The 19,323-nt window shown below is 47.5% G+C and overlaps 1 protein-coding gene across 7 annotated transcripts in view; it reads right to left on the minus strand.

The window, feature by feature from the left end:
• Nucleotides 1–19,323, minus strand: part of NAV2 (neuron navigator 2) — a 726,136-nt gene that overhangs the window by 36,395 nt on the left and 670,418 nt on the right. For all 7 annotated transcript variants that reach the window (XM_077866218.1, XM_077866214.1, XM_077866215.1 and 4 more), the window contains 7 exons: nucleotides 16,897–16,949; nucleotides 11,574–11,597; nucleotides 11,385–11,459; nucleotides 6,262–6,345; nucleotides 5,545–5,656; nucleotides 3,874–4,019; nucleotides 607–779 (listed from right to left, as the gene is read on the minus strand). In XM_077866218.1, coding sequence (XP_077722344.1) covers nucleotides 607–779; nucleotides 3,874–4,019; nucleotides 5,545–5,656; nucleotides 6,262–6,345; nucleotides 11,385–11,459; nucleotides 11,574–11,597; nucleotides 16,897–16,949 — 667 coding nt within the window. The remainder of the gene's footprint in view (nucleotides 1–606; nucleotides 780–3,873; nucleotides 4,020–5,544; nucleotides 5,657–6,261; nucleotides 6,346–11,384; nucleotides 11,460–11,573; nucleotides 11,598–16,896; nucleotides 16,950–19,323) is intronic.

Consider the following 19,323-nt stretch of genomic DNA (forward strand, 5'->3'; position numbering starts at 1 on the left):
CTGAAGAGCTCTTTACAAATTGACTCCTTTAAAATTTACTAGGGGAGCCCCTGGTGATGAATCATTTTACCAAATACAGAACCCTTCGATAAAGAGAATTATCAGAGTCTTCTCCATTTTTTAAACTTCCGGTTGCTGAGTGCTGACCTTGGAGAAAGAGTCAACATCAAATTCTGATCAGAGAATAGTGTAATCCCTAAGTCTTGTCACGAAAATGAACTGGAATGTCAGCAAAAACTGTTAACACTCATCATGCTATCCTCTCCCAGCAAGATGGTTGTAGCTCTTTCCCATCCATTTATCTCATCCGATCCTCAGGATAGGATAAGTAGCCAACACCCAATTTGACAAGTAAAAAAATGGAAACAGAGAGGTTAAGCACTTGCCCATGGCCACCCACAGTGATGTTCCAGAACAACAGTGGAAGATTCCTCTCTTTCAACCTCTCTAGTCCTAAAACATTGGAAGAACGTGCCCAATCCCATGAAAGCAAGATGAACAAAACCCCAGGGAGCAGATGTATACTAACAGGACACCTAGCCTGGAGGGTTCCTAGGGGCCAAAGGCATCGTCTGGCCAGTGAGCATCCCACACAGACAGACTTACAGGGAGTTGGAGTGGGAGCCCCTCAGCAGTGGAGTGGAACCCGTGGAACCGTTGTGTGGTAACTTTGGTGAGGAAGGCAGTGAAGAATCTGTCATCTCCTCGATGTCGGAATGAGAGGATGCAGACTTGGGGGACTTCTTCTTCCCAAAGGCTTGCTTGAAGGAGCTGCGTAACTGAACACATGACACTGTCAGCCTGGCCAGGGCTGCAACCGACTCTCAGGCCTTGGCAAAACAGAGACATGCAGACAAAAGAGCAATTAATTCTCCCCCCCCACCAACCCCCCGTCCCCCCACCAACGACAAAGGTTCCCAACAGCTCTCTGGAATCAGTGCAGTAAGGGAAGAAGAGTTATCTGGTGCTGACAGCTCAAAGGACTGGACCTGTGGGTGACATTCCATGCCTACTCCTGCTTCGAGGCTAGATGCCAACAGCAAGACAGAGCCTGGCTCAGCGGATGGATGTCGAGAGGGTGAGGTTATGCAGCAACAAAGCAGGGTGCTCAGACACGGTGACGGATGCAGAGGGGATTAGTCAGATCAATGGATGGGTTAGCTTGGTATCTGACATTAGCGTTGGTCTTGCTTACCTCATTGACCTGCCAGGGAAAACGCAAGCAAAAAAATGGGGAAGGGGAAGGAAAAAAGACAATTTTTAACAGAGAAAGCCAGTGACAGGGAAAGCCTCGGACTTTTCAGACACGACATGGCTCATATATAAACACCACACACAGAGGAGTTTTCCAGGAGGAACACGAATCTTCCAGAGCGTTAGAAGCATCTTCCTTCAATTAGGAAAGGAAAGGAATAGCGCTTCTGGAAGTCCCTAGGATCTGAGTTCTTCCAGCTTCTTTGGCTGGCTGAAATGACTGCCCCCAACCTTCCTGTGCTTCTCACCCTTGTGTCTCTTATCAGCCATCTCTCTGTCCCTTAACTTTTTGGAGGGGAAGGGGGGTATGTCTGTGTCTTCTATTTGCAGCAAAAATAGCTTCACTGCTGCACTAGTCCCAACACGGCCGTACAGCCCTCTGATAGATCTACTTAGGAGTTCCTGCTGAACTTGCCTACACCCAAGATGATAGAATAAGCAGGGAATCAGTCACCTCACTTGTGACTCAAAAAGTAAGCGCTGGTAAGAAATTCATTAACTATATCGGGAAAACGGAATTGGGATATGGCAAATTCCCCAAATCATGGGACAAATCTACAAATGCTAATGAGGAAAGAAGGAATTAAAGTGCAGGGTCTTCTCTGAAAGCCGTGATAAGCACATATTTTTCTAGACCAAAAAAATTAAGTTTTGTCTTGAGATAAGGCCTTTTAAAAAGTGATTTCCTGGGGGATCCCTGGGTGGCTCAGCGGTTTGGCGCCTGCCTTCGGCCCAGGGCGTGATCCTGGAGACCCGGGATCGAGTCCCGCATCAGGATCCCCGCATGGAGCCTGCTTCTCCCTCTGCCTTTGTTCTCTGCTTCTTTCTCTCTGTGTGTGTCTCATGAATAAATAAATAAAATCTTTTAAAAAAAAAGTGATTTCTTTTTTTTGTAAAAATCTTTCTTTCCTTCTGAAAACATCCTGGGGGTTTTCTTAGCCATTAAGAAATTTTGAAACAGGCCACTCTGACATAATTAATGGGATTTTTTTTTTTTTTTTACCCATCAGTATTACATCTATAAGGAATGGCATGTCCAACATGTGGTTGATTGATTGAGATCCCATTTCCTACTTTTCATCCTATTTCCACTTCCAGAAACAGAAGGACCTGGCACATAAACCATCAACCTAAATCCTTGCACCTACCTCTGGTACAGGGCCAGGTAGAAGAGGAGATTACAAAGATTAGATAGAAGTAAGCTTTGGGATCGTCTGAGAATGCCAATTATCCATCTTCCCCAATTCTACCGATAACCAAGATCTGTCTTCATGCAAGTAAGTAAGTTTTATTTCTTGAATTGGAGAAAATGGGTAAGCACTGTTTTTCATACAAAATAATTCTCTCTCATCACTTTGATAATCAAGTCAGACCATATTTTGCCAACAGTATATTAGAATCAGCAACATATGTTAATGCTCTTTAAGGCATAGCCAATGAGTTGACTGCAAGTCATTAGCAACAAAGGAAAAACTTGGTCAGAATAATGAGAGGGCCACACTGAACTGGCCTTACGGTCTTCCAGTGCAAGTCATCAGGAACCGAAATTACTCCAACCTCAACTGCTCTATTGCTAGACCTCGCCACCCATCCAAGATAACACAAAATGAGGGAGAAGGGTATGGAATGGATGAGGACATTGAAGCTACTATGAAAACACGATGTCGTCAGCACTGATGGATGGGGCCCTTTGAGCACTAGCCCACTTCAGATCAACCTAGGATATCCCTGCACTGAACACAGGGAGCAGCAAATGTCAATCCTCAGCCCAAAGTGAACTAAAAATAAGTTCGAGGGAGAGGGTGGGTGGTGGTGGTGCCGGGGAGCGGGTCCTGGCCGGCTCAGTCGGCACAGCACGCCACTCTTGATCTCGGGGTTGTGAGTTCAAGTCCCACATTGGGCACAGAACCTACTTGAAAAAGACTTGGGTGGGTGGGTGTAATATCCCCAGGAAAATAGGAAAAAAACTGCTCAAGACACCACTGTACAGAAATTCAAGAGGCTCACTGGGATTATGGAAATGTGGAGAAACAATGCATTGGAGACTGGGTCTATTAAATTTGCCATTTTGAAGTACAACGCCCCAGTTTAACACCTTTCACTAACACCTAATATCTACATGATGAAACTTTTACTTATAGGACACGGTCAAAAAGTGTTCAAAGAAAATTGGTTTCATGCTATCATTGGCAACTGTGTAAATAAACAGATAAGGGTCATGGATAACGATGGGATAACTAGTAATACCCACTCCCCCCCCCCCCCCCCCCCCAAATAACTAAGAAGAAACCACTCAAGAGTAACTTGGCTCTATTACCTGGCACTTTGTGGCTGACATATGAGGAGGACGAAATGACACATATATGAAATGAAAGAGGAGTATGTCACATAAAGTCTCATGAAACAGAAAAGCTATCAGGTGGTGGTAATTTCCTAGGTCCTGGTGTTTGGCTGAGCACAACACTGAATTTGGTAGAAAAAGATCCACAAGCTTCTTTGGATCCACTCGCAAAGCTCTATGCTCTGGAGTTAAGAGCTGGCCTGGGGGCTCCTTCTGGGCTGGGGAGAGGGGGACTCTGGCCTGTTAGCACCCACCAAAGTCTTTGGATGTACACTCACCCAATTCTTTCTCTTCTTTTTCTTGGAATCACTCTCGATGTTGCTGCCCACACTGGAGTGGCTGGTGGCACTGTTGATGCTGGAGACGCTGTCAGAGGAGTGCTGTCTGCGGATGCGGAGGTCTGCAGACTGGGAGGTACCGTTTCCTGGGGACCCAGGCCAGGACATCAGCAGCTGTGGCCTCGAGCCCGTTCCTCTGTCCCCGGGAATGACTCTTACACCTGGATCCAACACACCTGAGGACTCCTAGGTCTTTCTTATTGGACAGCACCTTCTGCTCTCAGCTGCTGGTTTTATGATCCTGGAGCAGGTGCACGGTATGCTCTTTTTACTTAATTAAATGAGGGCCCATTTTACCCACTTCACCAAACAGAAGTCAGAAGAAGCTCTGAGAAAGAGAACTCCCCTCCCTGACCTCCTCCTACACCCTGACACCAGCTCTCTTAAGCCTAAGATAGGCACCCGATTATGTTTTAGGGGGACTGTGGCACAGTCACCTGTGTTGTCTGGCTGCCCCTGCCCCAGTCCTCTCTACTCTCCTGCCTCACGAGCCTTTCTTGGCCCCTTGGAAATGCCGAGCCCATCTCATCTCAGAGCCTTAACGTGTTAATGTGCATTAGTCCCTCTTCCTTGAACGCTCTCTTCGCTTACTCAGGCTGGCCAGCTCTTGCTCATCCCTCCCATTTCAACTCGGTCATCACTTTTCAGAGGGCCTGGTATCCGAAGTAATGGTGATGCCAAATAAAGGTTGCGGCCGGTTTTCCACACAAAGGCGCAGCCTACTCTTTAAGAGCACGGGGTTTAGGGCAGCCCGGGTGGTTCAGTGGTTTGGTGCCACCTTCAGCTCAGGGTGTGATCCCAGGGTCCTGGGATTGAGTCCCATGTCAGGCTCCCTGCATGGAGCCTGCTTCTCCCTCTGCCTGTGTCTCTGCCTCTCTCTCTGTGTCTCTCATGAATAAATAAATAAAATCTTAAAAAAAAAAAAAAAAGCATGGGTTCCAGAGAGACCCACGGCTAGTCCCACTTCTGCATCTTACTAATCTGCATCCTCTGGACGGGAATCTCCTCCCTGCAACTCAGGGTTCTCATCAGTGCACTGTGGAGAGGACCAGCACCACACTCAGGAGGTTGTCGTGGGAGGAAAATGAGATCATGAACAACCGACAACATTGAGCAGCGTGCTTACAACACAATGAGTGTTCCACAAACGCTAGCTGTCACTGGGCCTTCTACCATTACCGTTAATATCGCTACAGCGGGAGGGAACTCGTCCTCACGGTTCCATTCCCACCCCAGGTTAGGACGCATGAGCACAAAGCAATTTACTCAGAAGTTCCTCCCTGGACAAACATGGGATGCTCACTCCAGCTCAGCCCATGTCCACGTATCAGAGCGTAATAAGGGCACAAGTGAAGTGAAGTGAAACACTTTTGATACTTTGCCAATAGAAACAGATTTTCGTCCATTTTTGAGATACATCAGGGAAGAGGCTGAGCCAGGAGAGCGGTCTTCCCAGAGGCCTGGAGTTAGGGATTAAAAGTGTTTGCCTCCCAGGCCCTGTGTGACTGCCACACACACGCACCCCTGGGCAGGGAGGCTGCACTGCATGTTGTTGGGGGACGGCTCTAAGGGCAGGAAGGTCATTGGTCTGGAGGCTGCTCCTTCCTTTACCTTTGCAATTGAGCTCCGGCGTGTTAATGACCCCATTAATGGCAGCCTGGGCAGCTGCATTCTGTTTCTTCAGCAGCTCGATGGTTTTTCTTAACTCATTCAGTTCTGAATCCTGAGGAACAGAAAGAAATACTGGTTATCCTACAATCATTCTGTACAGAATTCAAATGAAGGACAATTCAGTTTCGGCCCAGGAGCTTAGGGCACGAAGTAGTTCCACAAACCCTGTCCCATACATTAGGGTGGATCAATTTTCAATGGGCACAGAAGCACATCAAAGCAGCAGAAATGGGGGGGGGGGGGCGTCTGGGTGGTGCAGTTGGTTAAGCATCTGTCTTAGGCTCAAGTCATGATCTCAGGGTCTTGGGATCGAGCCCTGCATCAGGCTCCCTGCTCAGTGGGGAGCCTGCTTCTCCCTCTGCTCTGTGCTCGTTCTCTCTCTCAAATAAATAAAATCTTAAATGTAAAAAAAAGTAGGAAATAGGATTGCGAGGTTTGTCACTGGTGCTGCTGCGATCTGGGTCATATCTGCACTCAGAAGAGTACAACTCTTTATGATTTGATTCCAATAGCTCATACACACCAAAATCTATACCATTCTCTAGAACAAAAGAGAGTATTATTATTTTTTTGTTTGTTTGTTTTTTTTTAAGAGAGTATTATTTTGAGGTTATTCATTCCAAGCAGGGAGGAGAAAAGCATCCTTTCTCGCTTTACCTTTTGCTCAGCTGTCATGGTCAAACTCTGGAGCCTGATTGTCATGTTTCCAAGACTCTGCTCAAAGGCTGCCACCAGGTGAGCCTAGGGGAGGAAAGACACAGTCTTAGTGACATGACCTTGCAAGGGAAGAGGGCCGGATGGGCGCTGGGTCTTAAAGGCTAAAACCCTCATGGGGGCCAAGTGAGCGAGCAGCCATCTAATTCTTCAGCCCCGGAGCCCCACTCCCCACCTCTCGTTGGGATCCAGTCATTCCAGCTTATCATGTCCTTAAAGATCCTGTGCTTCTTCCCACTTTACACATGCTTTTCCCTCTGCCTGGAATGCCCTTCCCCACCCCCACGTCCTTGTCTGATTCTACACATCCTTCTCAAGAGATCTCGGCTTGGGGCACCTGGGTGGCTCAGTGGTTGAGCATCTGCCTTTGCTCAGGGTGTGATCCCGGGGTCTTGGGACCGAGTCCCACATCAGGCTTCCCAGAGGGAGCCTGCTTCTCCCTCTGCTTGTGTCTCTACCTCTCTCTGCATCTCTTATAAATAAATAAAATCTAAAAAAAAATATAGAGATCTCAGCTCACGTCTTCATGACACCCCCAGACAGGTTGGTTCCCTCATGGTCACTCTCAAAAGGACGTGGACTGCTGGTCTACGTGCACTCTGGTATCACACTTAGAGACACATGTGCTCTCACAACTGCTGCTTCACGTCTGTCTCCTCTGCTCCACTGTGCTTTGTTCACCAAGTGCCAAGCTCACAGCAGAGGCTCATATTGAGCGTGTTTGTAGAACGGATGAACAAAGTGGTTGGCATATTTTGCTTGTTATAATCCTGGTTAATAAAAAGCCACTGAAAGGCCCATCTGCTACCTCCTTGGAGAAACCTTCCCCTGTTCCTCCAGGGAGTTAGGACTTTCCCCCAAGGCCGCTCTCTACTTTTATATACCTCTGTTAGAACACGACATCAGATGCACCATTATTTTATACAGCACGAAGACATCTTGAGAGATGCTGCCAATTACAATCAAAATATGCATCCCACTTTCAGAAATGTTTAAAATGTAGGGGAAAAAAAACCGTGTATCTTAGAATTGAGCAATGCGATGCTTTCCTGTCTGCCCCTTTCTCTGCAACCCTCTTGGAGGACAAGATGCAACCTGTGTCCTAACATGAAGCCTCCCCCTTCCTCCACAGAGCAGCAGGTGCTATACTGGTTGGTTGACTGAGGATGTTGATAATATGGTTAAAACCAAGAACAAAGAAGGGACAAGTGAGCTAATCCTCGTGACTGCAGTTTCTCCATCTATAAAATGGGTGCAATATCCATTTTTCTCCCAGGGTTATTGTGAGCAGTAAGTGAAACAGTATTGGTGAATGCAGGTCTATGAACACAGGAGTGAACGGACACTTTGGGGAGGGGGGAAGGAAAGGAAGAGGTCTGGAATTGGGAAAGTGACGAAAGATAGGATGAGAACACAGATGGGGAGAGACCAAGAGAGGGTTCTAGGAACAAGGTGGGCAGGTATAGGAGAAGAGCTGGCAAAGGAAATGTCTTGGGAGAATGGAGAAGTGAGATCTGATCATATGGTATGAACATTTTAGAGGAAAAGAGGACTGACGATGTACTCCGTGAAGAATCAAAAGTGAGGTAACGGCCAGCGTATGGGTGGGACATCGGCCTGGGTCGTGAGGAGGGTCAGCAGACATTTCAATTTAAAGAGGAGAGCTCAGAGAAGTGAGTCCGAGGCCCCTGTCACTAGACTTCATCAAACAGGAACAGTTGAGGATACAACAGGTCTAGCATTCACCATTGGGCCTTTTTTTTCCGACAGCAGCAGGAGTCAGCAGAGCAGGACTGCTTGTAACAGAAATGTGAAGTGGGCTGGCCAGTTTCTTTCTAATGGAGTGCCCTCTCCCTATTAAAAATTGAGAAAATGCGGGATCCCTGGGTGGCGCAGCGGTTTGGCGCCTGCCTTTGGCCCAGGGCGCGATCCTGGAGACCCGGGATCGAATCCCACGTCGGGCTCCCGGTGCATGGAGCCTGCTTCTCCCTCTGCCTGTGTCTCTGCCTCTCTCTCTCTCTCTCTGTGACTATCATAAATAAATAAAAATTAAAAAAAAATCTTTAAAAAAATTGAGAAAATGCTATTGCATTTTAAAATTAAGAGATGGGGGCACCTGGGTGGCTCAGTGGTGGAGCAATTGCCTTTGGCTCCGGTCATATTCCCAGAGTCCTGGGATCGAGTCCCACATCGGCCTCCCCAGAGGGAGCCTGCTTTTCCCTCTGCCTGGGTCTCTGCCTCTCTCTGTGTCTCTCATGAATAAATAAATAAAATCTTTAAAAAATAATAAAATCAAGAGATATGCTTTAGTTTAGCTTGCCCGGGAGACTATGACAGAACAAAAGCTAAACAATTCAAGACAGTTTACACAGTCCATGAAGGATACAAGGTCAGGGCAGGAGGATGCTGAGAATTACTGCTAACCTTGCATTTCAAAGGAACGCCAAGGTCAAATCTAAATGGCCAAATTTTCATTTTCTTTGATTGTTTGATTGCCACCCCGAATTCTCTTTGTGGGGACTCATGCTTTCTATTCACTTAAAAACAAAAGCCTGACCCCAAGAAGACTGCTACTGGGGAAGTGTGTTTGCAAACTCAAGAAGCCATGTTTTCTCTGAAACAAAACAAAACAAAACAAAAAAACAGAGGTTCACATTTTGCTGTCGAGAGAAAGGACAGACTCTGGGTCACGAGCAACTGTGAAAACACGGGCCGAGAGGCAGTTGGGAGCCTCGTTCGGAGCCACACAACAGACTCCTTACCGAGTGCCATTCTCACATTCCCAGGAAAACAAACACGGATGGTATAAAAACACCCAGAGAAGGTGGCTTTGAGTAGTTTGTCCTAGAAAAACAAACACAGCTTGGCCTGTGAGAAAGATGGCAGACAATAAAACACGTTAGCACTGCCTGCGGTGTGTGGTGAGACTAAATATTTACTTTAAAACAATACTGGATTCAGTGGCTTTTGTGAGGAGCAAAACACACTTTTGGAATAATAATAATGTAAGGGAATCTCACTCTGACTCCTCTGGAACAGGGGGTAGAGTTCCACACGCCCCCCTGTAAGGTCTTTGGGGCAGCAAGAGTTCACTGGAGGAACTAACCCAAGTTTTTTGACTATTTTTTTGAGCACTGAGCAGTAAGGGACACCAGCTGACAGCAGTAATTCTTAAGGGGGGGGGGGGAGTAGCTCTAAATCACCTGGGACAGGGGCTGCTGTCAACCTCACATTTGGATTATATCCAGATTGGCCCATTGGGTCTGGGGTTGGTCTTGGATTCGAATGGTACCCAGATGAAGGCTACTCACTGAAGAATTCCTCTGGATTTGCTTTTTTTTTTTTTGTAAATAAGAACTAAGCTTCAAAATTCAGATCTCACATCAAGTTTTGATGTTCTTTGATAGCATCACTGACGGCAGAAGAAGCAAAGAGAATTAAAAAGGATAATGAAACATACAGAGGCCTGATGTGTGAGGGTGTGGAAAAAATTCAAAGACTCCCAGAAATGTGAGAGAACTCAGGAGAATGAATCGCAGTGAGAGAAGTTACGACGAGTTACTGAGCTTGTAATTAAGGTCAAGTGCTGCACGGGGCACTCCGTGTGCGGACTTTAGAGAGAAACGGTTTCCTTGGGTGGACTCGGGCTTAAGCCAGGAATTACCTGGGCAAAACCCCCAGGTAAATGATTAAGTCGAGCACTGACTCAGCTTCCTGGCCCCGGGAAGACAACCTTTTGAAGTTGCCTTTCATCTGAACAGGACGCTAAGGGGGTAGTGCGGGCTGCTTTCGGACAGGCTCGCACGCAAGTGTCTGTGGTCTCAGCCCGGCGTGCGCTCCCGGCAGGAGGCCTTGCTTCAGGGGCATCTCCACACCTTCTGCAAATCTCAGGCTCTGCCTTCGGAGCCTCAGCCCTCACCGGCTCACAGCTCTGCCGCAGGCCTCCTTTGCAGACCAGGAGTCTCCACCTCCATGCTGACCCCCTAATCATCTAACCACACCACGGTCAGGTCAGGAAGCTTCGGGAAGAGCAAACCGAACCTCCTCTCCTCTGCTTCAAAGGCACTGATGGGGCTCCACTACCTTCAGTGGGAAGCCCAAACTCTCCCCTTAAGAGCCGAGAGCCTCCGTGATGTGAGCATGATGTGACCTGCCCCTCGTTCTTCTTCGATGCCTCTCTTCCCCTCTAACCTGGCCTCTTCCCCCCATCCAAGCCGGAGATTCTAATTACATGGAGCTACTTACAGTTCCTAAAGGCACCAAGATCTGCACCCTGGGCTTTTGCACAAAAACACATTTTTGCACAGTGGTTAGAATGCTGCCCTTCTCATGCATCCTCCCCTACGCAGCATCCCTCAGATGTCACCTCCTCCCCCAGAAGGCCTTTCCTGACCTCTCCCCCACACCACAAGACTGACTGAGGTGCTCCTCCTTACATATTCCCACAACCTTCTCCCTTTATCCCTCTCTTAACGGTCACCATGTCATAGCAAAACTGTTTTGTCTCTCTGCTGTGCCAGAGAAAGAACACTAAGATGACAGGGACTGGGCTTGCTTTGCTGTTGAACCCACAGTGCCCGGGGCAGAGCTGGCACTCAAACAGTTGTTGAATTGAATGCTGGTTGGCAGCACTTCCTTAACACGTAATTGTGTATATTATAATTATAGAACAGTCAGCTATTTATTCGGAGCCTTAGATTTCTTTTGCCTCGCTCTCCCCCACTCCCAACCTCTAAGATGAAAAGTTTCAGAAAGAGGAAGAAAAGGGAAATGAACAGTGCTGAGCACTTAACATGTTCCAGTACTGACCACATGACAACCCAGAGAGCTAAGCGTTACCATCCACCGTCGTACAGATGAGCGAATGCAGGCTCGGAGGTTAGGGAATTTTCCCCGAAGCACAGGGCCGAGAAGTGCCAGGGCTGACGCTCATGCTCACGATGCTAAAGCCATGCTCGCGGAGGGGGACAGGCAGCCGTGACATAACGGCTGTCAAAGGCAGCAGAGGCTGCCCCCCACGACCCCCCCCCCATGGCTACACCCCCCCCCCCCATATCTGTACTCACATTTGCGGTCAGCTGCGTGGTCAAAGCTGAAACCTTTTCCTGGGAGGCATCCAGCTCCCGCCGCAGTTTGCGAATCTAAAGATGGCAAGGGACAGAGTTACTTGCTCTAAGAGCCCATCCTCAGGTTGAGCGGGGTAAAGTGAGTGATGACAGGGAAGGAGGAAATCCACCCAGCAAACTGTTCCTTACCTCTGACTGGCATTTTTCTTCTGGCTGTAAAGAAATCATAAGGGAAATTAGACCAGTTGAGGAACAGAGAACGGTGCAGATGTAGCCTGTGGGGGACACCAGAGATTTGAATGCTTACAGCAGACCTGAAGACTCATTAGTTTCTTTCCGGGTGTATTTTTTCTGGATAAACTGGTTCAGTGAATTTGACCAATGAGAAAGGCCAAATACGAACAGCATATTATTATGAGAAATTAGGAGGAATGAGAACGATACTCCAATTATTTTGGCTGTGAGGAGCCCCCCCCCTCCCCTGCTCCCTTGTGGAGATGCTAAGGTCAGGTGTGCTCAGAAGGTGTGATGAGGAGGGATGAGCCAGGGTCGGGACGCCCAAATGTAGCAAATAAAAATACAGGTTTAAGTACATCCCATAGGTACAAGGCACTGGGCACAACTTATACGAAACAATTATGAGTCATTTGTGTGAATTTTGTTATTTGACTACTGGGTGTTCAGTAGTAAATCTGGCGATGCCAGCTGGGGGCAGGGAGGGCTGCCCATGGGTTAACCACCCGTTGTATCCCTCCTTATCTTCTCTCAGAAGCGCCACCCCAGGAGCAGCGGCAGGGCAGGAAGGCCTCCAAGGTGGGGGAGGCGGGGAGCCCCGTCAGCCAGCCTGGTGACTCCCCAGGCTCTGAGCACCTTCCTGCTGCCCCACCTCAAGGCCTGCAGTTACCTGTGACTCTGGGAAGGAAGGGTAAGGCCTGGGAGGGTCTTCCAGACTGGGCCCTGTGTCTGTGGATGGCCCAGCTATGTGCCAGCCAGAGACCTCAGGGCCACCCCACCCCGACCCCTCCTCTCCCACAAGGGGAAATCACAGTGGAGGGACCCTTTTGTTCTCCGTAGGTTCTCATGGCGGGTGGTCCATAAAACACAGTCCACATTCTGGGCAATGGTTGGAAGTGTTCCTACCTTCTGTCCACCCCATCATTTGCTCTTCCCTGGGGGTGGGGCAGTGACTGGGGAGCCAGGAAGGCAAGTGGAAATCAGTAAAGACTCTGTTTTGTCCTTGAGTCCTAGATGCATGTCCCATCTAATTCTACTAGTGATAAACCTGCCATTTAAAAAAAATCAGCAGAAAAAAAAAATAAAAATAAAATAAAAAAATCAGCAGGATGCCTGGGTGGCTCAGTGGTTGGGCATCTGCCTTTGGCTCAGGGTGTGATCCCAGTTGGGGATCAAGTCCCACATCGGGCTCCCTGTTAAGGACCCTGCTTCTCACTCTGTGTCTGCCTCTCTGTGTGTCTCTCATGAATAAATAAATAAAATTAAAAAAAAAATCAGCATCTGACTCTGACTCTGGTGTCTACTTCTCTGTTAGCTCAGAATGCAGAGCGGTATGATTGGTTAGACCCTGCAGACCCTACGTCCATCAGCTGTGGTAGGTGGGGAGCTGGTTCATGTCTGATGTCTCTTGGCCCCCTGCTCCCGACCCCACTGTCCTGACTCCTAATCCTGCCCAGGAGGGCCCTCCCTCCAGCTGGCTTCTAACAATGGCAACTGGTTTTTAGGACTGTTGGGGCCAAACCATTTAATCCTTGCAATAAGCCAACAAAGTAGGTCTGTATTCCTTTTGAGACACAGAGAGGTTATAGCTTGCCTAAAGTCACAAGCTGGACAATCTCCTCATCTAAGGAATGCTTTCAGGGGATGCCTAGGTGGGTCACTGGTTGAGCATCTGCCTTTGGCTCAGGGTGTGATCCCAGAGTCCTGGGACTGAGTCCACTTCAGGCTCCCGATACGGAGCCTGCTTCTCCCTCTGCCTATGTCTCTGCCTCTCCGTGTCCCCCATGAATAAATAGATAAAATCTTGGAAAAAAAAAAAAAAGAAGAAATGTTTTCAGGAGGACACTGGGAGATGTCTTCAGGGCTTACTCTTCCTTCTCTGAGACTATTCACCCTCTTTGTCTATCTGTTCATCCACTCAGGCCCACTACCACCACCTATCACACAATTATAGATTTCCTACCATGTGCCAGGCACAGTTTTAAGAACGTGGGATACAGCTGTGAACATGACCACCGAGCCCCTCACCTCATGTTGCTTACCTTCCGGTAATAAGTGACATTTACTGAATGTTTACCACGTGCCAGAGACTATTCTAAGCCCTTTCCACTTATTATTCATTGACTTCTCATAACACCCCCTTGAGTAGGTACTAATACTATTCACGTGTATTTTCCAAATGAGGAAACTGAGGCCCAGGGAGGTTGCCTAATTTGCCCATGGTCACAGCTGTTAAAAGGTGGAGCTGGGAGTGGACCCAAGGTAGTCTGGCTCTAGAGTCGATGATCTTAATGGGCACATTCTCCTGCTCTTTTACTACAGCCCCAATCTCATGGAGGCCTTCCAGAAATAAGGCCCCTGACTTCTGAGTCTGATCCAAAGAAGAAAGTTAATGGTGAGAATGTCACAGCTGTCTAACATTTGGGAGGCTACTGGAGGTCTGTCAGCAGGCTGAACCACCCATATAGGAGGAGCCCTACTCCTCAGCACTTCTGTCCACGAGCCTCCTATTCCTTCCCCATCCCTGGGCCGCTGTCACTCAGCCCACCTGTCTTTAGGCTTGGGCTCCAGTTTTCAACCGCAGCCTGAAAAAAAATCTGGTGCTTTGCATCTTACTCCCCAGCTGCTGCTCTTCTGTGTACCTGGGAACTCTAAGCGAGGCTGGGAGCCTCTCTCCATTTAGCAGTTCCCCTGGGAACTCAACTGCTGCCCCCCTACCATCCAAGAAAGCCAGCCTAATGCCAAATGCAGCCTCTTGGAGTTTCTCTATCCAAGGGCTGGCAGTGACTTCTCCATGGCAGTTGCTTACCATCATGTTGCCTTTTCTTTCCTTTGTAACTAAAATTACAGGCAATTTTTAGCCAGAATGAGAATTCTTGAATATCCATGAATTACAGAGATTTCAGGGGATAAAACCCATGAACATTGAACAAGAGCCTTTAAGACACTCAGCCTTTAAACAGGCTCTTTGGTCTGGGTTGGTAGCAACGTAGGAAATCCCAACAATCTCCTTTTAGACAACAAATAGGAACTTGTTCACCTTAACATTTACAGAAGTGTCTGAGTTTCAGAATTCTACTATTTCCAAGTGGCCAATAATAGATAAAGGACCACACATTCATGCTTGATGTGATGCCAGATACAATCTGGAATTAGCAGACTACTCAAGCACAAAAACATTTAAATGTTAGGAGCACCTGAGTGGCTCAATTGGTTAAGCATCTGCTTTTGACTCAGGTCATGATCCCAGGGGCCTGGGATCGAGCCCTGCACTTGGCTCCCTGCTCAGCGGAGAGTCCACTTCTCCCTCTGCCCCTCCCCTTGCTCGTGCTTTCTCTCCCTCTTAAATAACAAAACTTAAAAAAAAAAATTAAAAAACCATTCAAATGTTAGACTATTTTTTTTTTTATAAGAGTCTGCAAAAAGTAACCTATATGTTCAGAGAAGGCACAGATAAAGGACAGTAAAGGAGAGCCTTCGACATGGTCAGTGTCAGAAGTTGTGGGCACCCCGAGACCACCCGGCTCCCTGATTGCAAGGACAAAACTGACAGGTACCTTGTACCTGAGGTCATTTGTACAAAGTCATACAGTGAGAAAAAACGAAGATAGGTTGTGGGTCTCTTGCTATCTAGTTAAACATGGAATTAAGGATCATTCTTAGGTCCTTGGTAATGTGCATACTGCTATCAACTCAGAAAGAATAATTTGAAATTTCCTGTCCACACACCCAGAACGAGAGCTACTGAGAGACCCCTGACTAGGTGATCTTGCTCGAAGACAGCGGAGCCAGGAAACGCGAGGGACGTTCCTACACCTGAACTCTCATGGTGGGAGAAGCTCATGGTCTTTCCCTCCAAGGCTGGCCGATGCAGCCCAGCCCCTGTTTTTCACTCTTCCAAAAAGAATCTAATCTACCCTCTCTGTGTTAACAGGAAACTTTGGCATTTCCACCAGGCACGGTGATGTCTGCAGTAGCTACTCTGCACCAACCCGGGGAAAGCGGAGTCCCCCCAACCCTGGGTGTCCTTGGTGCCTCTGGTTTTCTCCTTCAGCTGCAGGCTCCTCTCTCTACCTACATCCTGTCCTTGGGGCTTAGCCCAGAGCCTGACAAATGCATAGGACCAGGAAATCTTGTTGGAGAAGTAAATCTAGGTTTCAAAGTACCATCTTGGCACCCATGGCACAGATTTTCCCTCTTGAGGAAAGGACTTAATGTATGTACTAGTTGACAAAATGTCCTCTCTATGCTTTCTCAGTAGACAAAGGCTTTAATACTTCCCCTCTCTAAAGTCACTATATGCAAAGCCTTTAAAATGAAAAACAGGGTTCTGTGATGACATTTCAGACAAGATGACTGGCCAAAGAATGAGGTGTTTTGGAGGTGGGGGGGGGGCAAGGTGGGTAGGAGCAGAAGGGATCATTTCAAGGTCCTTCAAATCAGACCACGTCAACAATCACTAAGGTCTATGTGCTCGCCATAGGCCTAAGAAAGAACAGTCAGGCCCTGGTCTCTTTCACTCGATTCCAGGGTGGCCTTTAACCTATAAGGGCCATACACAGTTTGTCCTGCTCCATATATGTAGCCCAGGAACCTGGCATTGCCAAAAAGTGAATTACCAAAACATCTGTCCTCCACGGATTTAAAGGGTTAAAGGATTTCCAATTCTCAATTAATAAAATTACTTTTTCTTATAGGAATTACCAAAGTTTTTAAGATCAACAATATTACACACATAGCTATAAAAAAGCAAGCACCCCTGAACAAATCCAGAACCATATCTGATTACATGTGGCTTTTGTTCAATAGACCACTCATTGATGATAGCCAACACTTGTGAGCTTGCTCTGTGCACTATATTCAATCCTACGTGCATTTTCTTATCTCATTCAAGCCTATTTTTTGAGCACCTACTATGTGCTAGGCTTTGTTCTAAGCGCCAGGAATAAAAACAGAAAAAATCCTTGTCCTCAAAGGGCTTATATTGTAGTGAAATGTCATCTTCCTAACACTGGATCCTTATTATAGCTCCACAAGGTAGGGGCTGCTCTTCTCTCTACTTCACAGATAAAGAGTCAGTTCCTGATTTACTGGTTGATACGTTATAATCAATAGCTGTTTGCGAATTTCAAATCTTGTTCCCTAATTAATCGAGCTCCTTCCATCAGAGATACTTTCTCTAGGAGAAGTGATTTTTTTTTTATCTTATTCTCAACCCTCTTGATAAAGGAGCCCCAGTTCTCATGCTCACAGCCACACAGCACTGATTTATACTCACTGTAGAATAAATTGATGACGTGCTGGAAACCAAGGAGAGCGAGGATCCGTGAACTATTAAAACAAAACAAAAAGAAGGTGAATTGCAGAGCTAGCTTCGATGGAGCCAAAAAGGGAGAGAGGAGGAGAAAGTCAGTGTTATAGGACACGACCAGGCAATTTAATCTCACTTTGACCCAACTTTTCCTGGTCTGGCAATAGGTCAGGGTCAAATACGGAATAATTTGCTAAGGGAATCTCTTTTCCTTTACCCCACACCCTCACTTTGCTCCCCTGCAAACTCTAAATCCCTTTTTCCCCCTGTGAAAATAATACATGATTACTAAATACAAGTTTTCAAGTACAGAGACGTGTTAAGAAAACATACTCCCTGCCACAACCTACACAGCTCAGAATTCTATTACCCACAGGCAACCTGTTACCCGCTCCATTCCAGCACATTTTACTCCCTTCTTTGTTTCTAGTGTATTCCTTTAGGCTTGAGACTGTGTTGCATAGATGTTGTATACCCTGCTAGCATCCGCCACTCGTGTATGCACAAAGATGAGCCGATTATTATGAACACAGGAGGCTGGCTGTGGGCCACAGTGCACTAAACTCATTCTAGATGAACACTTGGTTAGAAAACATTATCTACCGAAATAGAGATTTTTTTTTCTTTTGGTTTCTACACAAACAAGCAGTGTCCTCTTTCCTGTGTCTGACTGGGACTTTTGACTTAGAACCACAACCACCGTCATACCCTCTTCACGCCCCTTCCTGCCCCCAGCCCAGTGGAGACATTCCACTGTCTTTATATAATTTTATGTCACGGTCTTTTCCAGGACTAAGTATATTCTAACTGACTTCTCTTTCTGGAAACCAGATTCTTTAATGATCTTTTCCCTTAGTAATCTCTCAACAACTTTTTGAAAGACAAGAATATGCCCGTGGAGACATCAGAGACGTTTAATTGGGCACAGCTTTCCTGACCACGAGTGGAATGCTCTACCCCCCACACTTAGCCATCCCCGGTGGACCAGCTATCCCCTGTGGTCTGAGACTGGGAGGCTTGGGAGTAACATTCCCCGAGCGCTAAACGGCTTGCACTTACCACCCAAGAAGTGAACTCAACTTGGATCAGCATTCGGCAGAAGCTACCTGCCCACAAGATACCCGACAAACAGCTCAGCCCACGCCCCGCCCCACCCACGGTCCCAGGGGCCTCCGTGCTGTCTCCCTATAAACCTCCTGACCTGCTCCTCCTTTCTGTGCTCCTATCATGTTCGGAATCCTGCACTTCTCTCCCGAGCAGGCCCTGCATAGCACTTGGCTGCCTCGGAGTCTCCGCCTGTACAGTGCTGTTTGTTTAGGATGCTTCTCATTTCAGCCCGTTCTTGACCTGCCTGTCTGGCCCTCTTCTCTCTTACTTAGAAGATATCTGCTTTTCTGAGGCGATCCCTACGCCATTACTCACATCCACCTTCCTTAGCAATGCCAAGGGTTCTAGATCTCTTCCTCCATTCTGCCATCCATGACTTCTCTGGCCCATGCACCATAAGGAATCAGTTTATGGTGTCAATGGCCAATAATGGCTTTTCAGTGTTAACATGTTAGCAGCCGCCGCTCATGCCCCAACCTAGTGGCCTGATATTCTAAAGCGGTTAATTTATGTTAGCCCATGAGACGGGCAAGTAGGGGCTACTTTGGATTATATTGGAGGCCCATGGGGGAAGAGACGGGGTAACACGTAGCCACCCTTAAGCTACACCTTTCCATCACACCACCTGCTCAGCTGGCACAGGCTGCCACATAGAACTAGGCTGCCCAAAGATGGAAGTTTGTCTCTTCTATCTGTCCAGCCCGTACACACACACTTACGGACGCTGCCTTCAGCAAAATCCTGATGCAAGCCTCGGGCTGCAGGCAAACGGTGTATCTGGCAGGCTTCAGTGGAGGTAATTATTTTTCTCTGTAATTAACTCCTCTCACTTGGTAAATAGCAAGAGCAAGGCTGTGGTCCAAAGAAAGATTCCTTGATTTCCAGAGTCAACACTACACTGAATGTGGCTTGCCCAAACCATGGCAGTTGGCCTTGCTCCAGCTGAGCTGAACCAAATCAGAGCCTGAGTTACGTGGCTTGGATACTCTTGGACAGCAAAATGCACGTGAGACTTACAAAGACAGAACAGCAAAAGCACACCATGTCTTTTTGCCCTATACCTGTGCCTCTAAAATTCTGAAGCCAAGAGGAACACAGAGATTTGTCTAGGCCATCTCTGCCCCTGAGGAATTTGAAATCCAGAGAGGTCGGGTAGCCCAGGTGGCTCAGCGGTTTAGCACCGCCTTCAGGCCAGGGCATCTCCCTCTGCCTGTGTCTCTGCCTCTGTGTCTCTCATGAATAAATAAATAAAATTAAAAAAAAAAATCCAGAGAGGTCAAACGGCCT

The sequence above is a fragment of the Canis aureus genome, chromosome 23, assembly GCF_053574225.1.
Source record: "Canis aureus isolate CA01 chromosome 23, VMU_Caureus_v.1.0, whole genome shotgun sequence".
Lineage (NCBI taxonomy): Eukaryota > Metazoa > Chordata > Mammalia > Carnivora > Canidae > Canis > Canis aureus.